Below are 24,576 nucleotides of genomic sequence, written 5' to 3' on the forward strand. Positions count from 1 at the left end.
AGACACATACAGATATGAGAAATATTTAATTCCCATCATACTTAGTTTCCCTTACCACAGTTGTTGTTATCGAATGGGGTAATACTGTACCTATGTTACCAAGAGTCTGACACGTTTGTTTATTCAACCCTATTGGTTGTATGGCGGTGCCTCATTGTGTTAAGTCATGTAATGACACTTAAGAGAGTGCTCTACATTTCTATGTAGTTTGATATAAAGCCTGTTGAAAGCTTCTCAGCTGAGGAGCTGTATTCTCTTCCCTATGGTACCAGACGGAGCTAAACAAAGACCCCTGGTGGTCAACTAGAATACTGACTATGACAGAGTTCCAGTAGACTTCAGTTCAAAAGAGGTACAGAGTATGTGTTACTAGAGCAATCCCAAACAGTGTAAGTATGCCTGACCTGATTTCTACTGACGCGACTTAAAACGCCGGAAATAAAACAATAAATTGACTCATAATTTGCTGGAGGTTGATAGCTGTTCACTTCTGGTCCGAAAGTTCTAGCGCTCCAAGAATCAACGGGCCTATTAATCAAACTCTATACTTTTGACGATACTCGTTGTTTGTTTGAGTGGGGGAAGATTTGACGTACCCATCAAGGTTCTGAGGTCAGAGGCACCGCTTCTGTTCTGGGAGCCAGTGTACCCCCTATTCCTCGGAAATTAGGTACATCTCGCTTTTCACGACCTCAGGACACTGGGGCTCTTGTGCCGACGCAAAGTTTTCCACAGTGGAACATTTGCGGGAGATAAAAAGCTGGGCTATTGCAAGCACCTCTTAAACCCCTGGGACTATGTTTGTGTGTTTGAAGTTGGAAACTGACAGAAAGTGGTAAGAAATTGCAGCCTGGCAGAGGGATGCTTTCCACCCAGGACTTGGCACACATTTGACAGCTTGTTCTGCTTTCCTGGGCTCAGCGGGGTCAAAATATTCTCCCAATTACAGGCCTCTGTACACAGCCACTGATCCTGCTATTATTTCCCTTTCCTGTCAAATAGTTCCTGGTCAGAGTTTCCCCCCTTCTATTTAGGATTGTTTAACCTCAATTTGCAACACACTGAGTTTATTATAATATATAGTCTGTCACTACACGGTGTTAAACACCCTTCAGCTCTATAGGAACAGTGTGAATATTAGATATTCTCATATCTGGTTTTAACCAGTTTTTTCACATATGGTTTATGAGCTTCAGTTCAGGCTGCTATGAAACCAGAACAGTCTAGGCAATAGGACCCACTTAGGTCATTTCTGTGATTTATACTAAACAAAATAATTGAACATGGCACCCGTCGTTGCAATCCTCTCAGTGAGCATGTAAAGCATGATACCGCAAGGTTTTGATCTATGCATAGTAAAGTTGTGTGCACTGCCGTCGACCCTTCCGGGTGGCAGCGATGACTGCTCTTAACCAGTAACAGTGACCAGTGTACATTTAGCTCACGAGACCTCTTCCTGTATTATCCAGGTGGAATTTGTAAACGTGCTATAATGTCATATCGTGGTTGTAGAGTGCATTTTGACAGACAAAATGCACCCTGTCGCTGTGAATAATATTTCCCTCAGAGTGATCTCTCTTTCCATTTGATCAATTCCCCGGTTTTATTAGGAACTTTGCCGTGCTAAAATTAGGATGTTGCGGCTATTAGGCCATACAACCCAGCCGAGTAATTGAACAGATAAAGAACCAGCCCAGTCCAGCATCGCTCGATAATCAGATACGCTTCTGTCGTCATACAGACACACGCGCTAGAAGGTTTGATGTCACAGGCAGGTTATGAGAATGCTATTTCCATTCAACCCTCAACTGTCAGTGTGTCTTTGTGGCACATTATACGTGCCACCTTTGTTTGCTTGTCTCTGAAGCTTTCACTGCCTGGTGTTTGTACAAACAACACTTTCTTTTTGTGGTGCTCTTGTGTTCTCAGCCATTGTCGTGCGCAAACACGCGTTTACCTTCCTAACGGCAGCCTACGGCCTCTTCACACATCACCATCAAAAGCCTGGCCTATAGACACGGTCCTCTGTCGTTGCCTCTCTCCATTCTCCACAACAGGTACATGGCTGAGACCCTTTCCTCTGGGGTCATTGACATTCTTCTGTAAAGAAACAAATAAACATGGAAATTGTGGCAAAACTATGGGTCCAGGAATACGATACAGTGAGCTTTCTTTAGAAGCCACATCCTTTAAACACAGTCATCAGAACAATGCTGAAAGTAGACAGAAGTATGTACAACATGCAACACTCCCATCCAGGCTAGTCAGAGGCTTTGGGACAATTAGCGGTTCTGCTCTGCCGTTCGTCTCATGTCATCTTTATCTAATCAAATGATCCATTCTAATCAGAACACGAGGCAGGCAGGGAGACCCTTGGCAGTGCTCTTTAACACTAATCCGCCACAAGGTTAGTGATACTAATATCACTAAAGGTTGCAAAATACAAACAGGCAGAGATGAAAGCCATGATCAAAGTCAATAGATAAAACCATAAAAAAACATAATCCCTCTCAAAATCAAAAAGCACTTACCACCCTACAGGATTGTAATGCCGTAATAAACCAACAAACAGTGTAGCAAGTCCACATGGAAGACGCTTCCCGTTGGGCTGGACTATAGCCACTCCACTTAGATGACTAGCTTATCACCCATGTTTCCTCAGCTAACTGCCAGATGTGTTATTATGTAAGCCACCGATGTTTAAATCCGGAAGCATTTTCCCCCGGCTAAATAGATAGATAAATAAATATTTGTCATTACTAATCTGGATTAAAGCAGCGGTTTTAGCATGGGGACATCTAATTGCAGAAATGAGGACAATGGTAAGAGAGAGGCGAGAGACAACAGATGCGTGTCCTCATTCTCCTCATTAGATTGATTGGCCAGACTTTGATGTTTGCAAACAGACACAAACACCCAGGCCCATGGATGCCAGCATTTGTATATGGGCATTATACCGAGGCAAACGAATTTAGGGCCTTAATGAGGCTTGGTGGCCTATTTCTAGGCCCTCGCCATGACGTGCCTGCTAGCCAGCCTGCCAGCTCACAGAGAGAGCTCAGTCTCTCGCATGTTATAAGTGTGTGTTGAAATCTGTGTGAAATAGTGGGAGAAGAGAGGAGGGTTAATGTGCTGTAGCGTCAGTCAAGATGCAGCCTTACCCTGGCTGCCAGATAATTAACCTGACCTTACATATACAGCTAAACTAGTGGGGGATAAGTGTCCATCTTCTGAAAGAGGACTCGGGTGAGAGGGACACCCTATCATGTGTTGTTTGAGGAGATTTATCGGCGACAAGGGGGAGTCATTAAAGACGGATGCTTGGACGAGGACAGACGTTGAGTGGATTAAGGACTGAAACTCCCAGTTAACCCGACGGGAATTTGTGACAGCCACATTTAGGCTGCACAACACCTATGGCGTAATCCCAGTCTGTTTCATGTCGCGTGTGGGTTGGGTATCTACAGTCAACATAGAATGAAAAACATATTCAAGGAGAAATAACTGGATGATAGAAAGGCCACAGTATGTGGATGTGATGGACAGTTTGGAGTCTTGACTGGTCTGTGCTAAACCCACTGGCCTTTATAGGCCCAACATAAAATACTCCTCAGAAGTGTTCCACTTCTTTAAATGCCAATGGTTACACTAGATCCTATCCAAGCCTGAGAGGGAGGGAGCCCATGCTGTGTTCACCCAGCACAGGCTACACAAGCCTCTCACTAGCCAATACGTCACAGTGAAGAGCAGGCTGATTTTCTACTGTAGCCACCGAGTGTACTGAGAGTGCACAGCAAGCTGGATGAGTGTGAAATAGCTTGCTGTGAATCAGTTCTCCCACTTTAGGCAGACAGTGACACTGGAAACTCTCAAGCAAACACCCAACAGCTAACCACAAACCGTCAAGAGTCTGCACTCCAGCAGACCCCTGCAACTCTGCAGCAGGCCAAGAACACTTGCAGAGCAATTCAGAAAATGTTCTACACTCTACATGAAGTGAATGTACCTGACAGAATGTGTGTGAGTAACTCAGTGTACTGGAACAAAAATGTAGAAATTGTGCATTTATGGTAGTTGGGAGCTTTTGCGTTGCTGAATGAGGCAGGACTCAAATGCATACCCACAAAGCCTCTCACTAGGGTTATACTAGGGTTATACCAGGATAGCCCATCCATACCATCTCTGCCTGCCCAAGTCCCTTCGTCAGCCTTCAAATCTTGTGCTAACTTTGGGAGGGACCGAGGCCAGAACCTGTAATCCCCAGCTTTCTATCCTCTTAATAGCTGGGATTGGAAACCATTTGTCTGCCTCCAGTCAGGGATTTTTACAGAATAAACCTCTTTGGCTGCCTTATCGCAACATAAAACTGATTTTAACAGGGGGGAGAGTTAGTCTGCCGCCGCCTGACATCGCTCAAAAAGCTTAGAGACTGGAGCTGGCAATTATAGATTACAGTAATACTGTATGACGCAATGAACGTGTCAGTGAGAAATAACCTGGGTGTGTTTCTGTTCCAGAATGGTGTCTAATCTGATGCACTTGATTCACTCCTGATAGTTCCCAGGCCTATTCTCTTAGCTTTACAGATCCATGCAGCACTTTGATGTTCCTCCTCAGGTGATTCCATCACTCCCAAAATGGTGTTTTGCTTTGGTTAAAGTACTGTAGTTTTACAGCATCAATTAAAGATAAGAACTCGCTGACGGTATGTATAACACAAATATCAAACTTATAAAGAGCCTTGGGATCCCGAAGACTGCCAGTAAAGTTGTAAACAGATATAATCTGAACACCATTTTAAGTTTTTTTATTTCACCTTTATTTAACCAGGTAGGCTAGTTGAGAACAAGTTCTCATTTACAACTGCGACCTGGCCAAGATAAAGCAAAGCAGTGCAACACAAACAACACAGAGTTACACATGGAATAAACAAACATACAGTCAATAATACAATAGAAAAAGTCTATATACAGTGGGTGCAAATAAGGTAGGATAAGGGAGGTAAGGCAATAAATAAGCCGTAGTGGCAAAGTAATTACAACATAGCAATTAAACACAGGTGATATACAGTGCCTTGCGAAAGTATTCGGCCCCCTTGAACTTTGCGACCTTTTGCCACATTTCAGGCTTCAAACATAAAGATATAAAACTGTATTTTTTTGTGAAGAATCAACAACAAGTGGGACACAATCATGAAGTGGAACGACATTTATTGGATATTTCAAACTTTTTTAACAAATCAAAAACTGAAAATTTGGGCGTGCAAAATTATTCAGCCCCTTTACTTTCAGTGCAGCAAACTCTCTCCAGAAGTTCAGTGAGGATCTCTGAATGATCCAATGTTGACCTAAATGACTAATGATGATAAATACAATCCACCTGTGTGTAATCAAGTCTCCGTATAAATGCACCTGCACTGTGATAGTCTCAGAGGTCCGTTAAAAGCGCAGAGAGCATCATGAAGAACAAGGAACACACCAGGCAGGTCCGAGATACTGTTGTGAAGAAGTTTAAAGCCGGATTTGGATACAAAAAGATTTCCCAAGCTTTAAACATCCCAAGGAGCACTGTGCAAGCGATAATATTGAAATGGAAGGAGTATCAGACCACTGCAAATCTACCAAGACCTGGCCGTCCCTCTAAACTTTCAGCTCATACAAGGAGAAGACTGATCAGAGATGCAGCCAAGAGGCCCATGATCACTCTGGATGAACTGCAGAGATCTACAGCTGAGGTGGGAGACTCTGTCCATAGGACAACAATCAGTCGTATATTGCACAAATCTGGCCTTTATGGAAGAGTGGCAAGAAGAAAGCCATTTCTTAAAGATATCCATAAAAAGTGTTGTTTAAAGTTTGCCACAAGCCACCTGGGAGACACACCAAACATGTGGAAGAAGGTGCTCTGGTCAGATGAAACCAAAATTGAACTTTTTGGCAACAATGCAAAACGTTATGTTTGGCGTAAAAGCAACACAGCTCATCACCCTGAACACACCATCCCCACTGTCAAACATGGTGGTGGCAAAACTGATAGAGACATACCCCAAGCGACTTACAGCTGTAATCGCAGAAAAAGGTGGCGCTACAAAGTATTAACTTAAGGGGGCTGAATAATTTTGCACGCCCAATTTTTCAGTTTTTGATTTGTTAAAAAAGTTTGAAATATCCAACAAATGTCGTTCCACTTCATGATTGTGTCCCACTTGTTGTTGATTCTTCACAAAAAAATACAGTTTTATATCTTTATGTTTGAAGCCTGAAATGTGGCAAAAGGTCGCAAAGTTCAAGGGGGCCGAATACTTTCGCAAGGCACTGTATGTGCAGAATATGATTGTGCAAGTAGAGATACTGGGGTGCAAAGAAGCAAAATAAATAAAATAAATAACAGTATGGGGATGAGGTAGTTGGATGAGCTATTTACAGATGGGCTATGTTCAGGTGCAGTGATCTGTGAGCTGCTCTGACAGCTGGTGCTTAAAGTTAGTGAGGGAGATATGAGTCTCCAGCTTCAGGGATTTTTGCAGTTTGTTCCAGTCATTGACAGCAGAGAACTGGAAGGAAAGGCGGCCAAAAGAGGAATTGGCTTTGGGGGTGACCAGTGAAATATACCTGCTGGAGCGCGTGCTACGGGTGGGTGCTGCTATGGTGACCAGTGAGCTGAGATAAGGCGGGGCTTTACTTAGCAAAGACTTATAGATGACCTGGAGCCAGTGGGTTTGGCGACGAATATGTAGCGAGGGCCAGCCAATGAGAGCAGTATACGGGGCTTTGGTGACAAAACGGATACCACTGTGATAGACTGCATCCAATTTGCTGAGTTGAGTGTTGGAGGCTATTTTGTAAATGATTGCCGAAGTCAAGGATCGGTAGGATAGTTAGTTTTACGAGGGTATGTTTGGCAGCATGAGTGAAGGATGCTTTGTTGCATAATAGGAAGCCGATTCTAGATTAGCATGCATTTAGTTTTACTTGCATTTAAGAGCAGTTGAAGGCCATGGAAGGAGAGTTGCGTTGTGTCCTAGAGACCACAGTAAAGTTGTAAAACGCTTCTAGTGATAGTAAACTCTCTGCCAAAGTATAATGTATTAGAATGTCTCCGCTGGAACTACAAACATAAAGCTGTAACTGTCTCTGTTCTGAAACTAAATTTATGTCAGAAGAAATATATTGTTTCTTATTCAAGAAGTCTGGTGTCAGGTCATAAATGGTGATTTTGTGTGTTGCCACATTCTGGTAGGCCTTCTATTGCTTAAAACTAACCCCCCAAATAAAAAATACATTTCTGGTTAAAATATTATTGTACACATCTTAGCTAGCCTACACCATTCACTAGGCTATGAAGACATCATTGAAGAAGCCTCTTTATGCATGCAGAGCATCACGCGGTGGTCTGGCCTCTCCTCATCTATGAGAGGCTGAGGTCTCTGTTTCTATGGCAACACCCCTCCTCCCTCCTCCCTTCCCTCACTCTCTGCGCGCACAACTCGTACGCACCCTCCTCTCTGTCTGCATCCCTTCTCCGAGGCAACGACCCCCATGCTCTGTGCGAGACCCATAGCAGCGTCGCTCTGTCAGGAGGATAAAGCAGGAGACGAGACAAGGAAACAGGGGAAAAAAACATGGCGCTCATCCCATCTCAGGTGCTAAGGGTAGCCATCCTCCTGTCCTATTTCTCCATCCTCTGCAATTATAAAGCCATTGACATGCCCGCGCATCAAACATACGGCGGTAGCTGGAAGTTTTTAACATTCATAGACCTGGTAAGTGTAATATTGTTCTCTAGAACGGCTCCTGGTCAGAAATGGTAGCACGTCATAGTATGGTATGCTACAGACGGTCAGTGACCTACCTCCAGTTGTTGATACCGCCCACCCTCGGTTGCGAAACGGGCCTAATATGTCTTATTATGATGTCCGCTACAATATGTTTTGTTTTTTCCAGCGTTAATACGGATTCCTCACATTTTTGGGCACGTGTTAGACATAAAAAGCTCACACCCACTAAAAAGTGCCCCTCTCTTCTCGGCTGCTGCTGATGCGCGCAAACGGTTTGCCTTCTGTTGCAACATTGTAATCATATCATGAATCACAATTAAGCAGCCAGCCGTGCCCCGTGGGTAACCGAGATGATGTTATTAAGATAACAAGGTCCCGAGCTCAAATTATTCCCCTGTTACATTATCACACAGCCGTCATTTTAACAGAATGTGGTTTGGGTAGTAAAACATGTTGTATGGAAACACCCAGGATGTTTTCTTTATCTCTCTTTCTGTCTTGCTTGTCTTTTTTTTGTTTGAGCGGTTGTACTTTTGTTTTCTGAAATTAATTGTAATTTTCAGCTTTACTACTACTGCACACACACACACACACACACACACACACACACACACACACACACACACACACACACACACACTTTTATTGGGCCAGTCAATTTTTTTACCAATGACTCATGTTTTCCACATTAGAAGCCCACTGCTGAACTATTTTTATGGCAATAGTGTTAAATGCTATAACAGCAATAAAATGTTTTGTTATTGTGCATTACAACAGCTATTGATTTTGCCTGTCATAAATCCTGACACAACAAAGTATGTGCGTGCGTGTGTGAGAGAGTATGTGTTTGTGAGAGAGAGAGAGAGCGTGTGTGTGTGTGTGTGTGTGTGTGTGTGTGTGTGAGAGAGAGAGAGAGACTTTCGTGCGTTCAATATTCCATCTTTAATCGTGATCCTACAGTAATAAGAAAAATGACAATATGAAGTCAATATGCAAATTCCAGGAATAGTCCTTCAATTGGCTCCTCTTTTTTGCTTCCTATTTACTGTAATTAAATTGTACAATGTCTCTTCCCATTATAATTTGATCCTCTCATTCTGGCATCAATATGTTTTTTTTCTTCTTCTCGGGAATACTTGTTTTAGCTCATACAAAATTGCCATGACGAAAATAATCTAACATGAAGTGACTCAGAGGTGGAAATATATTGACTTTGACATGAAACAGCTACAGTATGTACAGGCCTTTTGAATAACTGGTTTGGTTATTGGTAAGGATTACAATTGCTTTAAGCATTTCTTATTCTAAATGTTCATCATGATTGAGTCATCTTACCTGTTAGAGTGGTTGCTATATATAGAAGTTATTGGAACAGACAACAAAAAACATGTCATCACAGCACAATCTCTATCCACAATAAGACATGCCACTCGCTCGCAGGCTGTTGTGCAACGAACCAGACCTTTCCAAGGGGGAATGGGAAACTCTAGAGACAAGCTGTAGGCCTGTCATCCATGGATCTGTCAACACTAATTCTGTAACACTTCACTTACCTTGCTGTGATTTTAACCTGTAGATAGATTTTCATTGGGACTCAGTCATCCATTATTGAGTGTTTGGGTCAGATTTAAGTTCCCATCAGGGGGATACATTAGGAGGAGAACACAGGGCTGTCACGTGGGGTTATACCACCAGTGACAGCTGGCCTTTGTCCACATCAATCAATAGACAGAGCGAAACCTCTAACCCCTGTGTTTGGAGGAATCAAATGATCTGAAAAGTCTCGCTCCGGTTTAACATAGTGCCTCCGTCGGAAAAAAAGTGAGGCGCCTAGCAGACAGATTGTGAAACTGAACGTCTGTTTGGGTCATACCTTTGGTTTAAATTGTTCTCTCACTTCCACGTTGTTCGTTAAACTTATCAGTTTTAAGCCAAGTAAGTAACCGTATAGAGCAAGTGTCATCTACTCTATGTTATGAATCACATGCACACACATAAGTAGTATCACGCACATACAGTGCCTTGCGAAAGTATTCGGCCCCCTTGAACTTTGCGACCTTTTGCCACATTTCAGGCTTCAAACATAAAGATATAAAACTATTTTTTTGTGAAGAATCAACAACAAGTGGGACACAATCATGAAGTGGAACGACATTTATTGGATATTTCAAACTTTTTTAACAAATCAAAAACTGAAAAATTGGGCGTGCAAAATTATTCAGCCCCTTTACTTTCAGTGCAGCAAACTCTCTCCAGAAGTTCAGTGAGGATCTCTGAATGATCCAATGTTGACCTAAATGACTAATGATGATAAATACAATCCACCTGTGTGTAATCAAGTCTCCGTATAAATGCACCTGCACTGTGATAGTCTCAGAGGTCCGTTAAAAGCGCAGAGAGCATCATGAAGAACAAGGAACACACCAGGCAGGTCCGAGATACTGTTGTGAAGAAGTTTAAAGCCGGATTTGGATACAAAAAGATTTCCCAAGCTTTAAACATCCCAAGGAGCACTGTGCAAGCGATAATATTGAAATGGAAGGAGTATCAGACCACTGCAAATCTACCAAGACCTGGCCGTCCCTCTAAACTTTCAGCTCATACAAGGAGAAGACTGATCAGAGATGTAGCCAAGAGGCCCATGATCACTCTGGATGAACTGCAGAGATCTACAGCTGAGGTGGGAGACTCTGTCCATAGGACAACAATCAGTCGTATATTGCACAAATCTGACCTTTATGGAAGAGGGACAAGAAGAAAGCCATTTCTTAAAGATATCCATAAAAAGTGTTGTTTAAAGTTTGCCACAAGCCACCTGGGAGACACACCAAACATGTGGAAGAAGGTGCTCTGGTCAGATGAAACCAAAATTGAACTTTTTGGCAACAATGCAAAACGTTATGTTTGGCGTAAAAGCAACACAGCTGAACACACCATCCCCACTGTCAAACATGGTGGTGGCAGCATCATGGTTTGGGCCTGCTTTTCTTCAGCAGGGACAGGGAAGATGGTTAAAATTGATGGGAAGATGGATGGAGCCAAATACAGGACCATTCTGAAAGAAAACCTGATGGAGTCTGCAAAAGACCTGAGACTGGGACGGAGATTTGTCTTCCAACAAGACAATGATCCAAAACATAAAGCAAAATCTACAATGGAATGGTTCAAAAATAAACATATCCAGGTGTTAGAATGGCCAAGTAAAAGTCCAGACCTGAATCCAATCGAAAATCTGTGGAAAGAACTGAAAACTGCTGTTCACAAATGCTCTCCATCCAACCTCACTGAGCTCGAGCTGTTTTGCAAGGAGGAATGGGAAAAAATTTCAGTCTCTCGATGTGCAAAACTGATAGAGACATACCCCAAGCGACTTACAGCTGTAATCGCAGCAAAAGGTGGCGCTACAAAGTATTAACTTAAGGGGGCTGAATAATTTTGCACGCCCAATTTTTCAGTTTTTGATTTGTTAGAAAAGTTTGAAATATCCAATAAATGTCGTTCCACTTCATGATTGTGTCCCACTTGTTGTTGATTCTTCACAAAAAAATACAGTTTTATATCTTTATGTTTGAAGCCTGAAATGTGGCAAAAGGTCGCAAAGTTCAAGGGGGCCGAATACTTTCGCAAGGCACTGTAAGTAGCATTCGATAACTGCGGTGACAGTGCAGAACCCCCTGCCTTGCCCCACAGAGTCAGAGTGTCAGGTGATGCTTAAAGTGGGGCAGGTGTGGACAGAGAGATATTCTGTCTGGCTTTTTAGTACATGTGAAGTGTGTCCCCGTCCCTGGAGTATCCAGTCCAGTTCTCCCTCTCTGCCTCTGGCCAGCACGCTACACAGCACGTGTAAAGAGGGATAGGGGGAGTGTAGGACAGTACCTAATGTCTACGTTAACTAAGGAATGATGCACTACTGTACTCTCCTGTCAGCCTCTGCTAACTGTGGAGGTAATTAGGTTCCTATATACATTACATTACTTCCCATTGTTCTATAAATGGCTAACTGATGTTTCCTTAATGGTCTTCTCTAATGTAATATAGTTAATACACACTGGATATGTTCAGGCTTGTAATTATTGTATTGTACGTGCGTCATAACTCCTATAGCTGTTGTAAAGATAAACTGTCTCACACTTGTTCATGCAGCGTCCATTTTCTCCTTCCCAGATTCCCTCTGGCCCAGCTGTATACATTTGAGTTGTGTGGAGCAACACTTTATGACTTGCGCTCCAGTCCAGGAATTACTGTGGTTGCACCTAAGGGCCTGCGATACAGGGTAGGGAAAAGAGCCCGTAGAGCTAGTAAAGGGTTTTATACTTAGCAATTGGCATTCATTCCCTGTGAGAGCTCTGTTTTTCAAACCCGTTGCATTTGATCTTAGTGAAAGAGACCTGGAAGGCATTCGTTTTTAGAATAGCCTCAGGCTAACATGCTGTTACGGAGGCAAAAAACGAAGTAGAAGATATAAAGACAACTAAGAACTTCTGAGAAATTAAATACCTGTCTTGCGTGTTAGCTAGGGGTCATACTAATGCCGTTGCTGGGCACTACCCTGTCCTCAAACCAAGTTTTGCGAGGCAATTTTCTGACCAAAAAGATGTGGGTTCCTGGAATCCTAAATTAAACAGTGAATTAATGAGAATTAAAGTCACACTTTCCAGTCTGTTGGATTTTTGCTGTGGAGATAAAGACACCCTGTTATGTTCTCTTGCTCTTAATTTAATGCATTAATAATCTCCACCACTGCCACAGACTGCTCTTAGACTCACAGAAAATGACATATGCTAGCTTAAGGGGATAGACATTGACAGGATGGGGTTTATGCAATTGTTCAGTTGTTATATAATGCTTATTTAAATACAAAATACCCTCTATGAATGTATCTATCTCCATTTTTTGTATTTATCTCTATACTTAACATGAATATTCATCGTATTTTAGAGAACACCTCAATTGAACTCCTTTGTGATATACATTCTGTACATTGAGCTCCAAAAGTTTTGGGACAGTGACACATTTGTTGTTGTTTTGGCTCTATACTTCAGCACTTTGGATATGAAATGATACAATGACTATGAGGTTAAAGTGCAGACTGTCAGCTTTCTTTTGAGGGTATTTTCATCCATATCGGGTGAGGTGAACCGTTAGGAAATTCACCTTTTGTGTATAGGCCTGTCACGGCTGGCTAGATGTGTAGCGAGGAATCAGGCGCAGAGAGCAGAGAGGTCCAGGGGAAAAGTGCACTTTAATACGGCACCAAAATGAAATGCCCAACACGCAGGGCGCAAACACTGACCAACCCAAAACAACGGGTAACAAGGTCCAGAGCACTAACAACACCAACGATACAACGTGAACATCAAAATAATAACACACAACAAAGGGGCGGTTTCCATACGCTAAATAGGGAAGAAAATCAAGCACACACAAAATAGGAACAGGTGTAACAAATGAGACAAAACTACCCGAAAAGAAAAAGGGATTGGTGACGACCGCCGAGCACCACCCGAACAGGCGGGGGAGCCAACTTCGGTGGGAGTCATGACAGTACCCCCCCCCCCCCCGACGCGCGACACTCGCAGGCTTCGAGGGCGGCCCGGAGGGCGAGGCAGTGGAAGGGTCCAAAAAGAGTCCCACACCGGTACCCAGCACCTCTCCTCCGGACCGTACCCCTCCCAGTCCACGAGGTACTGTAGGCCCCTCACCCGGCGTCTCAAGTCCAGAATGCTACATACTGATGTCCAGAGGGGGCGGAGGGACCTCAGGCACCTCACCTTCTTGTAGGGGACCAGCCACCTGAGGAGAGACACATGAAACGAGGGGTTAATACGATAATAAGCAGGTAGTTGTAACCTATAACACACTTCGTTTATCCTCCTCAGGACTTTAAATGGCCCCACACACTGCGGCCCCAGCTTCCGGCAGGGCAGGCGGAGGGACAGGTTTCGGGTCGAGAGCCAGACACGGGGGCCTCACGGGGGCCTCACTGGTCAGCTCTCTTCTTCTGCCGTTCCCCAGCCAGTCTCAGCAATTCCTGGACGGCTTTCCAGGTGTCCTTTGAGCGCTACAGCCATTCCTCCACCGCAGGAGCTTCGGTCTGGCTCTGATGCCATGGGGCCAGGACTGGCTGGTAGCCCAACACACACTGGAAGGGAGACATGTTAGTTGAGGAGTGGCGAATGGAGTTCTGAGCAAGCTCTGCCCAAGGAACATACCTCGCCCACTCCCCTGGCTGGTCCCGGCAATACGACTGCAGAAACCTGCCCACATCCTGGTTTACTCGCTCCACCTGCCCATTACTCTCGGGGTGGAAACCTGAGGTCAAGCTGACCGAGACCCCCAGCCTCTCCATAAACTATCTCCAAACTTTGAACGTGAACTGGGGACCCCGATCAGAGACGATGTCCTCAGGCACCCCATAGTGCCGGAAGACATGGGTAAACAGAGCCTCCGCAGTCTGCAGGGCCATAGGGAAACCGGGCAACGGGATGAGACGGCAGGACTTAGAAAACCGATCCACAACGACCAGGATCGCGGTACTTCCCTGGGACAGGGGAAGGTCGGTGAGGAAGTCCACCGACAAGTGTGACCACGGCCGTTGTGGAACGGGGAGGGGCTGTAACTTTCCTCTAGGAAGGTGTCGAGGAGCCTTGCTCTGAGCGCACACTGAGCAGGTGGAGACATAAAACCTCACTTCCTTCGCCAACGTGGGTCACCAGTATCTCCCCCTAAGATGCCAGGATGACCCGAGGAGCCCAACGAATCAGCCTGTCACGGACACCCCGCGGCACGTACTGAGCCCCCGCTGGACACTGAGGGGGGGCAGGCTCCAACCGTAATGCCCTCTCTATCTCCGCGTCCACCTCCCATACCACCGGTGCCATGAGACGTGAAGGTGGAATGATGAGGGTCGGCTCGATGGACCGCTCCTCGGTATCATATAGGCAGGACAGCGCGTCGGCTTTAGTGTTCTGGGAGCCTGGCCGGTATGAGATGGTGAAGCAGAACCGGGTAAAGTACAAGGCCCATCTAGCCTGACGTGGATTCATTCTCCTCGCTACCCAGATATACTCGAGATTACGAAGGTCAGTCCAGATGAGAAAAGGGTGCTTAGCCCCCTCAAGCCAATGCCTCCACACCTTCAGAGCCTTGACTATAGCTAACTCCCGGTCCCCCACGTTATAGTTTTGCTCCGCCGGGCCGAGCTTCTTCGGAAAAAAAGCACAAGGGCGGAGCTTTGGTGGTGCGCCTGAGCGCTGGGACAGCACGTCCCCGACCCCTGCCTCGGACGCATCCACCTCCACTATGAACGCTAAAGAGGGGTCCGGATGAGCCAACACTGGCGCATTGGTGAACAGCTCCTTCAGATGACTGAAAGCTCTGCCCACCTCTGCTGACAAGCGCAAGCGCGCCGGTCCTCCCTTCAGCAGTGAGGCAATGGGAGCATCCACCTGACCAAAACCCCAGATAAACCTCCGGTAGTAATTGGCAAACCCTAAAAACCGCTGCACCTCTTTTACCGTGGTCGGAGTCGGCCATTTACGCACAGCTGTAACGCGGTCACACTCCATCACCATCACAACGGCTTGTTTGGAGAACACCCATTTCTCAGCCTTGACATACAGGTCATGCTCCAGCAGTCGCACAAGTACCTTACGCACCAGAGACACGTGCACGGCGCGTGTGGCATAATAGATCAAGATGTCATCGATGTACACTACCACTCCCTGCCCGTGCAGTTCTCTGAGAATTTCGTCTATGAAAGATTGGAAGACGGCTGGAGCATTCTTCAATCTATATGGCATGACGAGGTACTCATGCGGTTTTCCACTCATCTCCTCCCTGGATATGCACCAGGTTATACGCACTCCTCAGGTCCAGTTTTGTGAAGAAACGCGCCCCGTGAAATGATTGCACCGCCGTAGCGATGAGAGGTAGTGGGTAACTACTGTGATTGAATTAAGACCTCTATAATCAATGCACGGACGCAGACCTCCCTCCTTCATCACAAAAAAGAAGCTAGAGGAGACGGGTGACGTGGAGGGCCGAATGTACCCCTGCCCCAGAGATTCAGTGACATACAGTGCCTTGCGAAAGTATTCGGCCCCCTTGAACTTTGCGACCTTTTGCCACATTTCAGGCTTCAAACATAAAGATATAAAACTGTATTTTTTTGTGAAGAATCAACAACAAGTGGGACACAATCATGAAGTGGAACGACATTTATTGGATATTTCAAACTTTTTTAACAAATCAAAAACTGAAAAATGTATCCGTGCAAAATTATTCAGCCCCTTTACTTTCAGTGCAGCAAACTCTCTCCAGAAGTTCAGTGAGGATCTCTGAATGATCCAATGTTGACCTAAATTACTAATGATGATAAATGCAATCCACCTGTGTGTAATCAAGTCTCCGTATAAATGCACCTGCACTGTGATAGTCTCAGAGGTCCGTTAAAAGCGCAGAGAGCATCATGAAGAACAAGGAACACACCAGGCAGGTCCGAGATACTGTTGTGAAGAAGTTTAAAGCCGGATTTGGATACAAAAAGATTTCCCAAGCTTTAAACATCACAAGGAGCACTGTGCAAGCGATAATATTGAAATGGAAGGAGTATCAGACCACTGCAAATCTACCAAGACCTGGCCGTCCCTCTAAACTTTCAGCTCATACAAGGAGAAGACTGATCAGAGATGCAGCCAAGAGGCCCATGATCACTCTGGATGAACTGCAGAGATCTACAGCTGAGGTGGGAGACTCTGTCCATAGGACAACAATCAGTCGTATATTGCACAAATCTGACCTTTATGGAAGAGTGGCAAGAAGAAAGCCATTTCTTAAAGATATCCATAAAACGTGTAGTTTAAAGTTTGCCACAAGCCACCTGGGAGACACACCAAACATGTGGAAGAAGGTGCTCTGGTCAGATGAAACCAAAATTGAACTTTTTGGCAACAATGCAAAACGTTATGTTTGGCGTAGAAGCAACACAGCACGCCCAATTTTTCAGTTTTTGATTTGTTAAAAAAGTTTGAAATATCCAATAAATGTCGTTCCACTTCATGATTGTGTCCCACTTGTTGTTGATTCTTCACAAAAAATACAGTTTTATATCTTTATGTTTGAAGCCTGCAATGTGGCAAAAGTTCGCAAAGTTCAAGGGGGCCGAATACTTTCGCAAGGCACTGTATGTCTCCATAGCCACTGTCTCCTCCTGGGACAATGGGTACACGTGACTCCTAGGAAGTGCAGCGTTCTCCAGGAGGTTTATCGCGCAGTCCCCTCGACGATGGGGTGGTAATTGGGTCACCTTCTTCTTACATAAGGCGATAGCCAAATCGGCATATTCAGAGGGTATGCGCACGGTGGAAACCTGGTCTGGACACTCCACCGTAGTCGCACCTATGGAAGCTCCTATACACCTGCCTGTACACTCCTCTGTCCACCCTCGAAGAGCCCCCTGTCTCCATGAAATCACCGGGTTGTGATGAGCTAGCCACGGAATTCCCAGCACCACTAGAAACGCAGGTGAATCAATAAGGAATAGACTAATCCGTTCCTTATGACCCCCCTGAGTTACCATGTCCAGTGGCACCGTGGCCTCCCTGACCAGCCCTGACCCTAATGGTCGGCTATCTAAGGAGTGCACGGGGAAAGGTTGGTCTAACGACACCAAGGGAATCCCTAGCCTTAGTGCGAGCCCATGATCCATAAAGTTCCCAGCTGCGCCTGAATCGACTAGCGCCTTATGCTGTAGAGAGGGAGAAAACCCAGGGAAAGAGGTTAGCACAAACATATGGCCGACAGGAAGCTCTGGGTGAGTCTGATGCAGACTCACCTGGGGTGAACGAGTAGTGCTCCGCCTGCCCTCCCGACTCCCAGACGAGCTCCTCCAGCACCGGTCGGCCGTGTGTCCTCGCCGACTACAACTGGTGCAGGAGGAAACTCATCCTCCGGTCCCCCTCGATGCAGTCCCCCCTAACTCCATGGGGATGGGAGCAGGAGGGCCTGGGGGTGGAATCAACAAGGCCCGTTCCGGACACCTGCGGGCTGCCAGCAGGTTGTCCAGACGAATGGACATGTCCATCAGTTCATCCAATGAGAGAGTAGTGTCCCGACACACTAGCTCCCTGCGGACGTCCTCCCTGAGGCTACAACGGAAGTGATCCATCAAGGCCCTGTCGTTCCACCCAGCTCCTGCGGCCAAGGTCCAGAACTCCAGGGCAAAGTCCTGCGCGCTCCTCGTCTCCTGTCGCAGGTGGAACAGCCGTTCACAGCCGGGGTAGTGATCTCTCGCCGAGTCTGGGCCATTCCACACTGCATTGGCCCACTCCAGGACTCGCCCCGTCAAACAGGAGACGAGGAAGCTCACGCTCTTCTCCCCTGAGGGAGTCGGACGGACGGTAGCTAGGTATAATTCCAGTTGGAGGAGGAACCCCTGACACCCAGCCGCCGTCCCATCATACTCCCTGGGGAGCGCCAGACGCAGGGCCCCGGAGCCGGATGCTGAAGCAGGGCTAGGTGGTGCTGGTGGGGGTCGGTCCATCCTCTCCATCATTTGATCCATGGCGGACCCAATCCGGTGAAGAACGGTGGTGTGATGGAGGACCCTCTCCTCCATCGATGGGAGAGGAGGTGTGGCTGCTCCTGCTGATTCCATATTAACAGGTGCGGGATTCTGTCACGGCTGGCTAGGTGTGTAGCGAGGAATCAGGCGCAGAGAGCAGAGAGGTCCAGGGGAAAAGTTCACTTTAATACGGCACCAAAATGAAATGCCCAACACACAGGGCGCAAACACTGACCAACCCAAAACAACGGGTAACAAGGTCCAGAGCACTAACAACACCAACGATACAACGTGAACATCAAAATAATAACACACAACAAAGGGGCGGTTTCCATACGCTAAATAGGGAAGAAAATCAAGCACACACAAAATAGGAACAGGTGTAACAAATGAGACAAAACTAACCGAAAAGAAAAAGGGATTGGTGGCAGCTAGTATGCCGGTGACAACGACCACCGAGCACCACCCGAACAGGCGGGGGAGCCAACTTCGGCGGGAGTCGTGACAAGTCCCCCAGTTTAGGGGACCAAAATAATTGGGAAAATGTACTTGTGTATGTGTATTAAAGTAGTAAAAAGTTAAGTGTTTGGTCCCATATTCATAGCACACAATGACTACAGATGCACAAGTATCATACCCCCTCCCAAAACTGCTAACCTGCCCTGTTATTGTAATGGTGAGAGGTTAGCATGTCTTGGGGTATGATATTTGTGCGTCTGTAACTTTCTCGCCCATCATTATTCACAATTCATTCACGATTATCTATAATCATTGCCGCATCCACATGAATGTAGAAGTGTTTAGAAACATATTCTATTCTTATTTACAATAAAAGTAACCCCAAAATTATACAATACATTATTTACCATTCACAACATAACCTGAAACACAACTAAAACAAACAGCAAATGCATCCAACAAGTTTGTAGAGTCACAAGCTTTATGTAGTCATTGCATGCTATGAATATGTGACCAAATACTTAATTTTCTACTACTTTAATACACATATAAGTTCATTTGTCCCAATACTTTTGTTCCTCTAAAATGTGGGGACTATGTGCAAAAAGTGTTGTAATTTATGTACAGTTCACCTGATATGGGTGAAAATACACTCAAATTAAAGCTGACAGTCTGCACTTTAACCACATAGTCATTGTATAATTTCAAATTTGAAGTGCTGGAGTACAGAGGCAAAACAAATTATCACTCTCCCAACTCTTTTGGAGATCACTGTATTAATGTATTGTAGATATATTTTTAAGGATTACTATGTTTTTCATGAATATAATGTGATGTAAATATTTGAAGCTACTGTGCTCTTGAGAAATGAGGAACTACTGATTTTGTGAAAAAATTATCAACCATTTCCTGGTTGCTAAAATTCGAATAGTTTGCCTAATTTCAGTTTGTGACAAAACAAGCAATGGATCGTGTAGAGAATCATTGTACCATCTAAACCGCTGTGAAATATATTTTCATTACACCAAAAATATAGTATTTTCTTTCAGCTGTTTGAAGCTGGTGTACAAAACTGAAAGTAAAAGACTCAAAAACAAAACTTAAGAACGGGAAGCATAGAAATAGAGCACATTGAACAGATCTACCACTTCTTAGACTTGCTTTCAATGAGAATGACACATCTATAACTCAGATTTCTATGTGAATTTGGTCAGGTTACATATTGCAGCTTTAAAGACATGCTTTGGTACTTTGGCAACTTGTAAACATTTTTTAAACCTTATGCTTTGGACGGGATGTGTCAATGTGTATTTCATACATGCATAATTTATGAGCAGAATTACCGTTTTACCTCAATTAGTGTCACGGATCCCTACCGAACTTTAATTGCGCACACCTGGCCCCTATTCCCACTGATTGTATTTGTATATATATGCCTTTTGTTCACCATGGTGCTGTCGATTATTTTTATTATGTCCGTTGGTTGTGTGAGTACCTGTGCTGTGTGGTTTGACTTTCGTGCCATTGTGGATTGCGCAGATGATTACGGGTCTCGTCCCGTGTGTTAATCTTTGTGCGTTTGTGTTATTTATTCGAGGTATTCCTCGCTCTTTTGTTTGGGTTTCAACCCTGTGTTTTGTGTACATGTTTGTTTGTTTTTTGTCCCTGTGTCTTTACACGGCTCGCCCTAATTTTGGGTGTAATAATAAACCTTTTTACGCATTCCTGCTTCTGTCTCCCGATCCTTCATGCCAACGTGACAGAATAATGGACCTTAAAAGGAGACAGCAGGAATGGCCCCTCCGATGACCCTGAGACTGGTCCGTCCGGCACTTATGGGACTTCGGCAGCTGCAACTGGTTCTTCCGACTTCGCCCCAACTGGCCCGTCTGACGCCGCCACAACCGGTCCGTCCGACGCCGTCGCAACTTTGGCAGCCGCAACTGGCCCATCACGATGACGACGCAACTCCGGCAGCTGCATCTGGTCCTGATCGACCCACACTGCATTCCTGTGATCGTCCTCGAGGCCGGTGTCGTTGCGCTGCTGGTGCAGATCCCTCTGGAACTTTCATTATGCACACCTGCCCCCTATTCCCACTGATTAGTACCTGTATAAGTGTGGCGTTTGGTTTCCATTGGGCTGTCCATTATTGTTACACTGTCCGTTGGTGCGTGTGAGTACCTATGCTGTGTGTTTTGGCTTTCATGCCTTTGTGGATTGCGCAGATTACGTGTCTCGTCGGTTAATCATTGTGCGCTAGTGTTATTTATTCGAGGTACTCCTTGCTCTTTTGTTTTCGGTTTCTACCCTGTGTTCTGTTATGTGTTTGTTTGCTCTGCGTCCCCGTGCCTTTGCACGACACACCGTAATGTGGGCTTAATAAAAAAAAATATTACGCATTCCTGTGTCTGTCTCCCGACTCATTCATACCTACGTGACAATTATCCACAAAATCCTTAGTTTGAAAGCAACTGTTTCCCCCCACGTGGGCCAGCTTTTAGAAATTATTTCTAGCCAATGAGCTTCAGCCCCTTGCCATTTGAGGTACAGCTAGCTAGATGCACACACAGTAGAGCGAGAGGGAGAGAAATGGCGTGGTGCACATATCTATAATTTTCGAGAACTACTTTTGGCTCGTGGGCGCTACTTTCAGAATTACTGGCTAAAAAGTATACTAAAGTACCGGTGAATCCCTTTAAAATGTGCAGAAAATGCTTTTCTGTGACAACTCCTGGAGCTGCTATACTTTAAAAAAAACACTAACTACTATGTACTCTGTGTGTGGCTGATCTGTCTGGAAGTACACATGATGTGATCTACATATGTCTTCTCCTCCCCTGTTCTAGGTTATCCAGGCAGTGTTCTTTGGCGTGTGTGTGCTGACAGACCTGTCCAGCCTGCTGACCAAGGGAAGTGAGAGCCAGGAGCAGGAGAGGCAGCTTAGGAAGCTCATTGGCCTGAGGGACTGGATGATGGCCGTGCTGGCCTTCCCTGTTGGAGTGGTAAGTAGTAGTCACAAAACAACGCAAGGCCTAGGGCATTGGAGTCTGCTCTCAGATCTGTTTGTGGTATATCGCCAACTCAACGACCATTGGTGTATAGCACACACAGATCTGGGACTAGGATATAGCACAAAATCTGAAAGTTAGTTCAAGGAGAAATGAGCAAAAAACACTCTGTGAATGTTCTACATTGTAAATAACTGCGTTTCTTACTCTGACTGTCTAGATGCTTGAAACCACAGATCCACAACAAACAGATGCTTCCATTCTCATTGCCTTTTCAAGCATTATTCATGGGTAAAATTAAGATTTAAAAAAATTAAGATATTTGAACAAACAGATGCACCCGAATTAGCGACGTAACGATTCACCCAATTCAATTGTTTAAGATGCATGTCACCAACTCAAACCTTACTAATCACCAGTTCAGTTTTTTTTGCTTCATATTACATTCTTTCTAAAAATACCTAATCTTTTGTGACAAATGATGCTTCTTCTGTTTCAGTGTTGAAATGCATGTAACTGTGCTGATCTACAAGTAATTTTGCGTGCCTAACAACACCAGGCAATATCAGGAGCCTAGTCAAATTTCGCACTGTGCCCAGCTTCACGGGCTGACCAATGTGAGGTAGGCGGCCTGTTCCTGATCTTGCCCATTTGCGCGGCACCTTCAGTATTCAAATGCTAAAATGGCTTGTGTGGTATTAGGCTTTATTAGTTGTATGACAACCTAAGTCATTTGCTAGTTTGTTGTTATCTATGAGCCATTGAAAATGGTGTTTTACCACAATTAAAGTAAACTACCAGAGACAACTCTCATCTGGCAATAGCCTACCTGCTGAACAGGGCTTACAATAGCTGTTATTTTGATTGCCCAAGTTCAGCAATAGTTTTGGTAGTTTTGCTTTAAACAATCGTTGTATATGTTCATTTTTAGATATATACGGTAAAGTGAATCATTTCATAACAAGCAACCACTTTTGCGAGGGGCACTGTATGGCCGAATTGAAAGAAGAGGACATCTCTGTAAATACTTCTAAACGGTCAAAACCATTGAGATGGGGGTGAAATCCAAAGTTGTGCCTGACTATGTCATAGCTCATTTGTAAACAATAATTATTGATATATTACCAGTGTTGTAGTGCTATTTTTTTTAGATGAGGAAGAGCATTTTTCCTCAAAGTTTGTACCGACAGATGTAGCCAATTTAATAGCCTATCATTATAGAAAATGCATATGCTCCTTCGATAGCAAGGTCTGCATGTGCCCACCCATATTGTCTCAAGAAAATGTTATATTTGTAATACCCTCAAACACCAAGTTAGGCATAGGCTACCTACTTTCAAAATAGGCCATCATCACTGTCCATCGTAAATTATAATTCTTCACATTTGACAAGTTTTACATTTTACTTCCAAACTGCATCCCATGTTAATAATTTGATTGATCTCAATCAGTTTCATGTATTTAGATCTTCTTGAATTACTGTTTCATGAGCGAATTAGAGCAAATGATGTTAACAAACTATTAGCCTTCCTTGTATTTTGTTTCAATCCAACCATATGTCCTGTCTAGTGGCACAGTTTTGGCACATTATATTTTTTTGTCTGACTATTCAGCTTCAGCTAACCATCCTGAAATCTCATTAGAAATGAAGAGGTGTTTTTGGTGGAACAGTAAACGTTGAAGGCCTATGCTATGGTATGATATCTGGTTCTGTTATGTAAAATGCGAATTCATCATTATGTGATCTTGCAAGACATTGATTCAGCTTTGATCTAACTTTACTAAATGAGCACCATTGTGAGAAGTGATGATCTTCTGTTATTAATAATAATAAAATATTACTATTATTATTATTATTATTACTAAGAGATGAGAAGGACTATTAGGCGTAGGCAACAGATCTTGATGAGTGTTATTTTAAGCGATTGGAGCGCCCTTCGGGGTGCTGAAGGACAGCGGCAGGATTGCGTAATGATGTTAAAGAAGTTGAACCAACTTGTGGTGCTGAAGGATAGCGCTGCCATTTGGTTCAGGAACAACAATAATTTGCAGTAGGCCTATAGCCTAATAGGCCTGTGACTATATGGTATAGCTATTTGTAGGCTATAGCCTAATGTAAATACAAATACATATAGCTTAATATCATTACACTGTTTGCGAGGAGAGCTTTATTGTGTGTTGGCATTTTCATTGTATTGTGTACCTTACACACGGCATCATAAATAAACTTTGATTTGATTAGCTTAAACCCATGGTTACAATATATCCTATTACAGAATAAAACAGAGGTGAACTATCACTTCATAGAATTTATTTGCATAGATTAAACATGCTATCAAATAAATTGACCAAGTAGTGAACATGAACCATTACTACGTAGAATTACAGGAAATTCATTATGAAACAGCCATAAAATCAAAATGTTGGTGTGGCGTATTCATGCATCTCAATAAACTAGAAGCTTAATGCATTGTTACCTCCAACTTGGACCAATTTACAATTCACATTCCTGACTGACATACAGTGCCTTGCGAAAGTATTCGGCCCCCTTGAACTTTGCGACCTTTTCCCACATTTCAGGCTTCAAACATAAAGATATAAAACTGTATTTTTTTGTGAAGAATGAACAACAAGTGGGACACAATCATGAAGTGGAACGACATTTATTGGATATTTCAAACTTTTTTAACAAATCAAAAACTGAAAAATTGGGCGTGCAAAATTATTCAGCCCCTTTACTTTCAGTGCAGCAAACTCTCTCCAGA

The 24,576-nt window shown here is 44.3% G+C and overlaps 1 protein-coding gene across 1 annotated transcript in view; it reads left to right on the forward strand.

The window, feature by feature from the left end:
• The first annotated feature begins 7,534 nt into the window (after positions 1 to 7,534).
• LOC139407129 (androgen-induced gene 1 protein-like) overlaps positions 7,535 to 24,576 on the forward strand; it is a 62,876-nt gene continuing 45,834 nt past the window's right edge. The window contains exons 1-2 of the mRNA XM_071150557.1: positions 7,535 to 7,762; positions 21,650 to 21,805. Coding sequence (XP_071006658.1) covers positions 7,622 to 7,762; positions 21,650 to 21,805 — 297 coding nt within the window. The 5' untranslated portion in view covers positions 7,535 to 7,621. The remainder of the gene's footprint in view (positions 7,763 to 21,649; positions 21,806 to 24,576) is intronic.

The sequence above is a fragment of the Oncorhynchus clarkii genome, chromosome 4, assembly GCF_045791955.1.
Source record: "Oncorhynchus clarkii lewisi isolate Uvic-CL-2024 chromosome 4, UVic_Ocla_1.0, whole genome shotgun sequence".
In the NCBI taxonomy this organism is placed as follows: domain Eukaryota; kingdom Metazoa; phylum Chordata; class Actinopteri; order Salmoniformes; family Salmonidae; genus Oncorhynchus; species Oncorhynchus clarkii.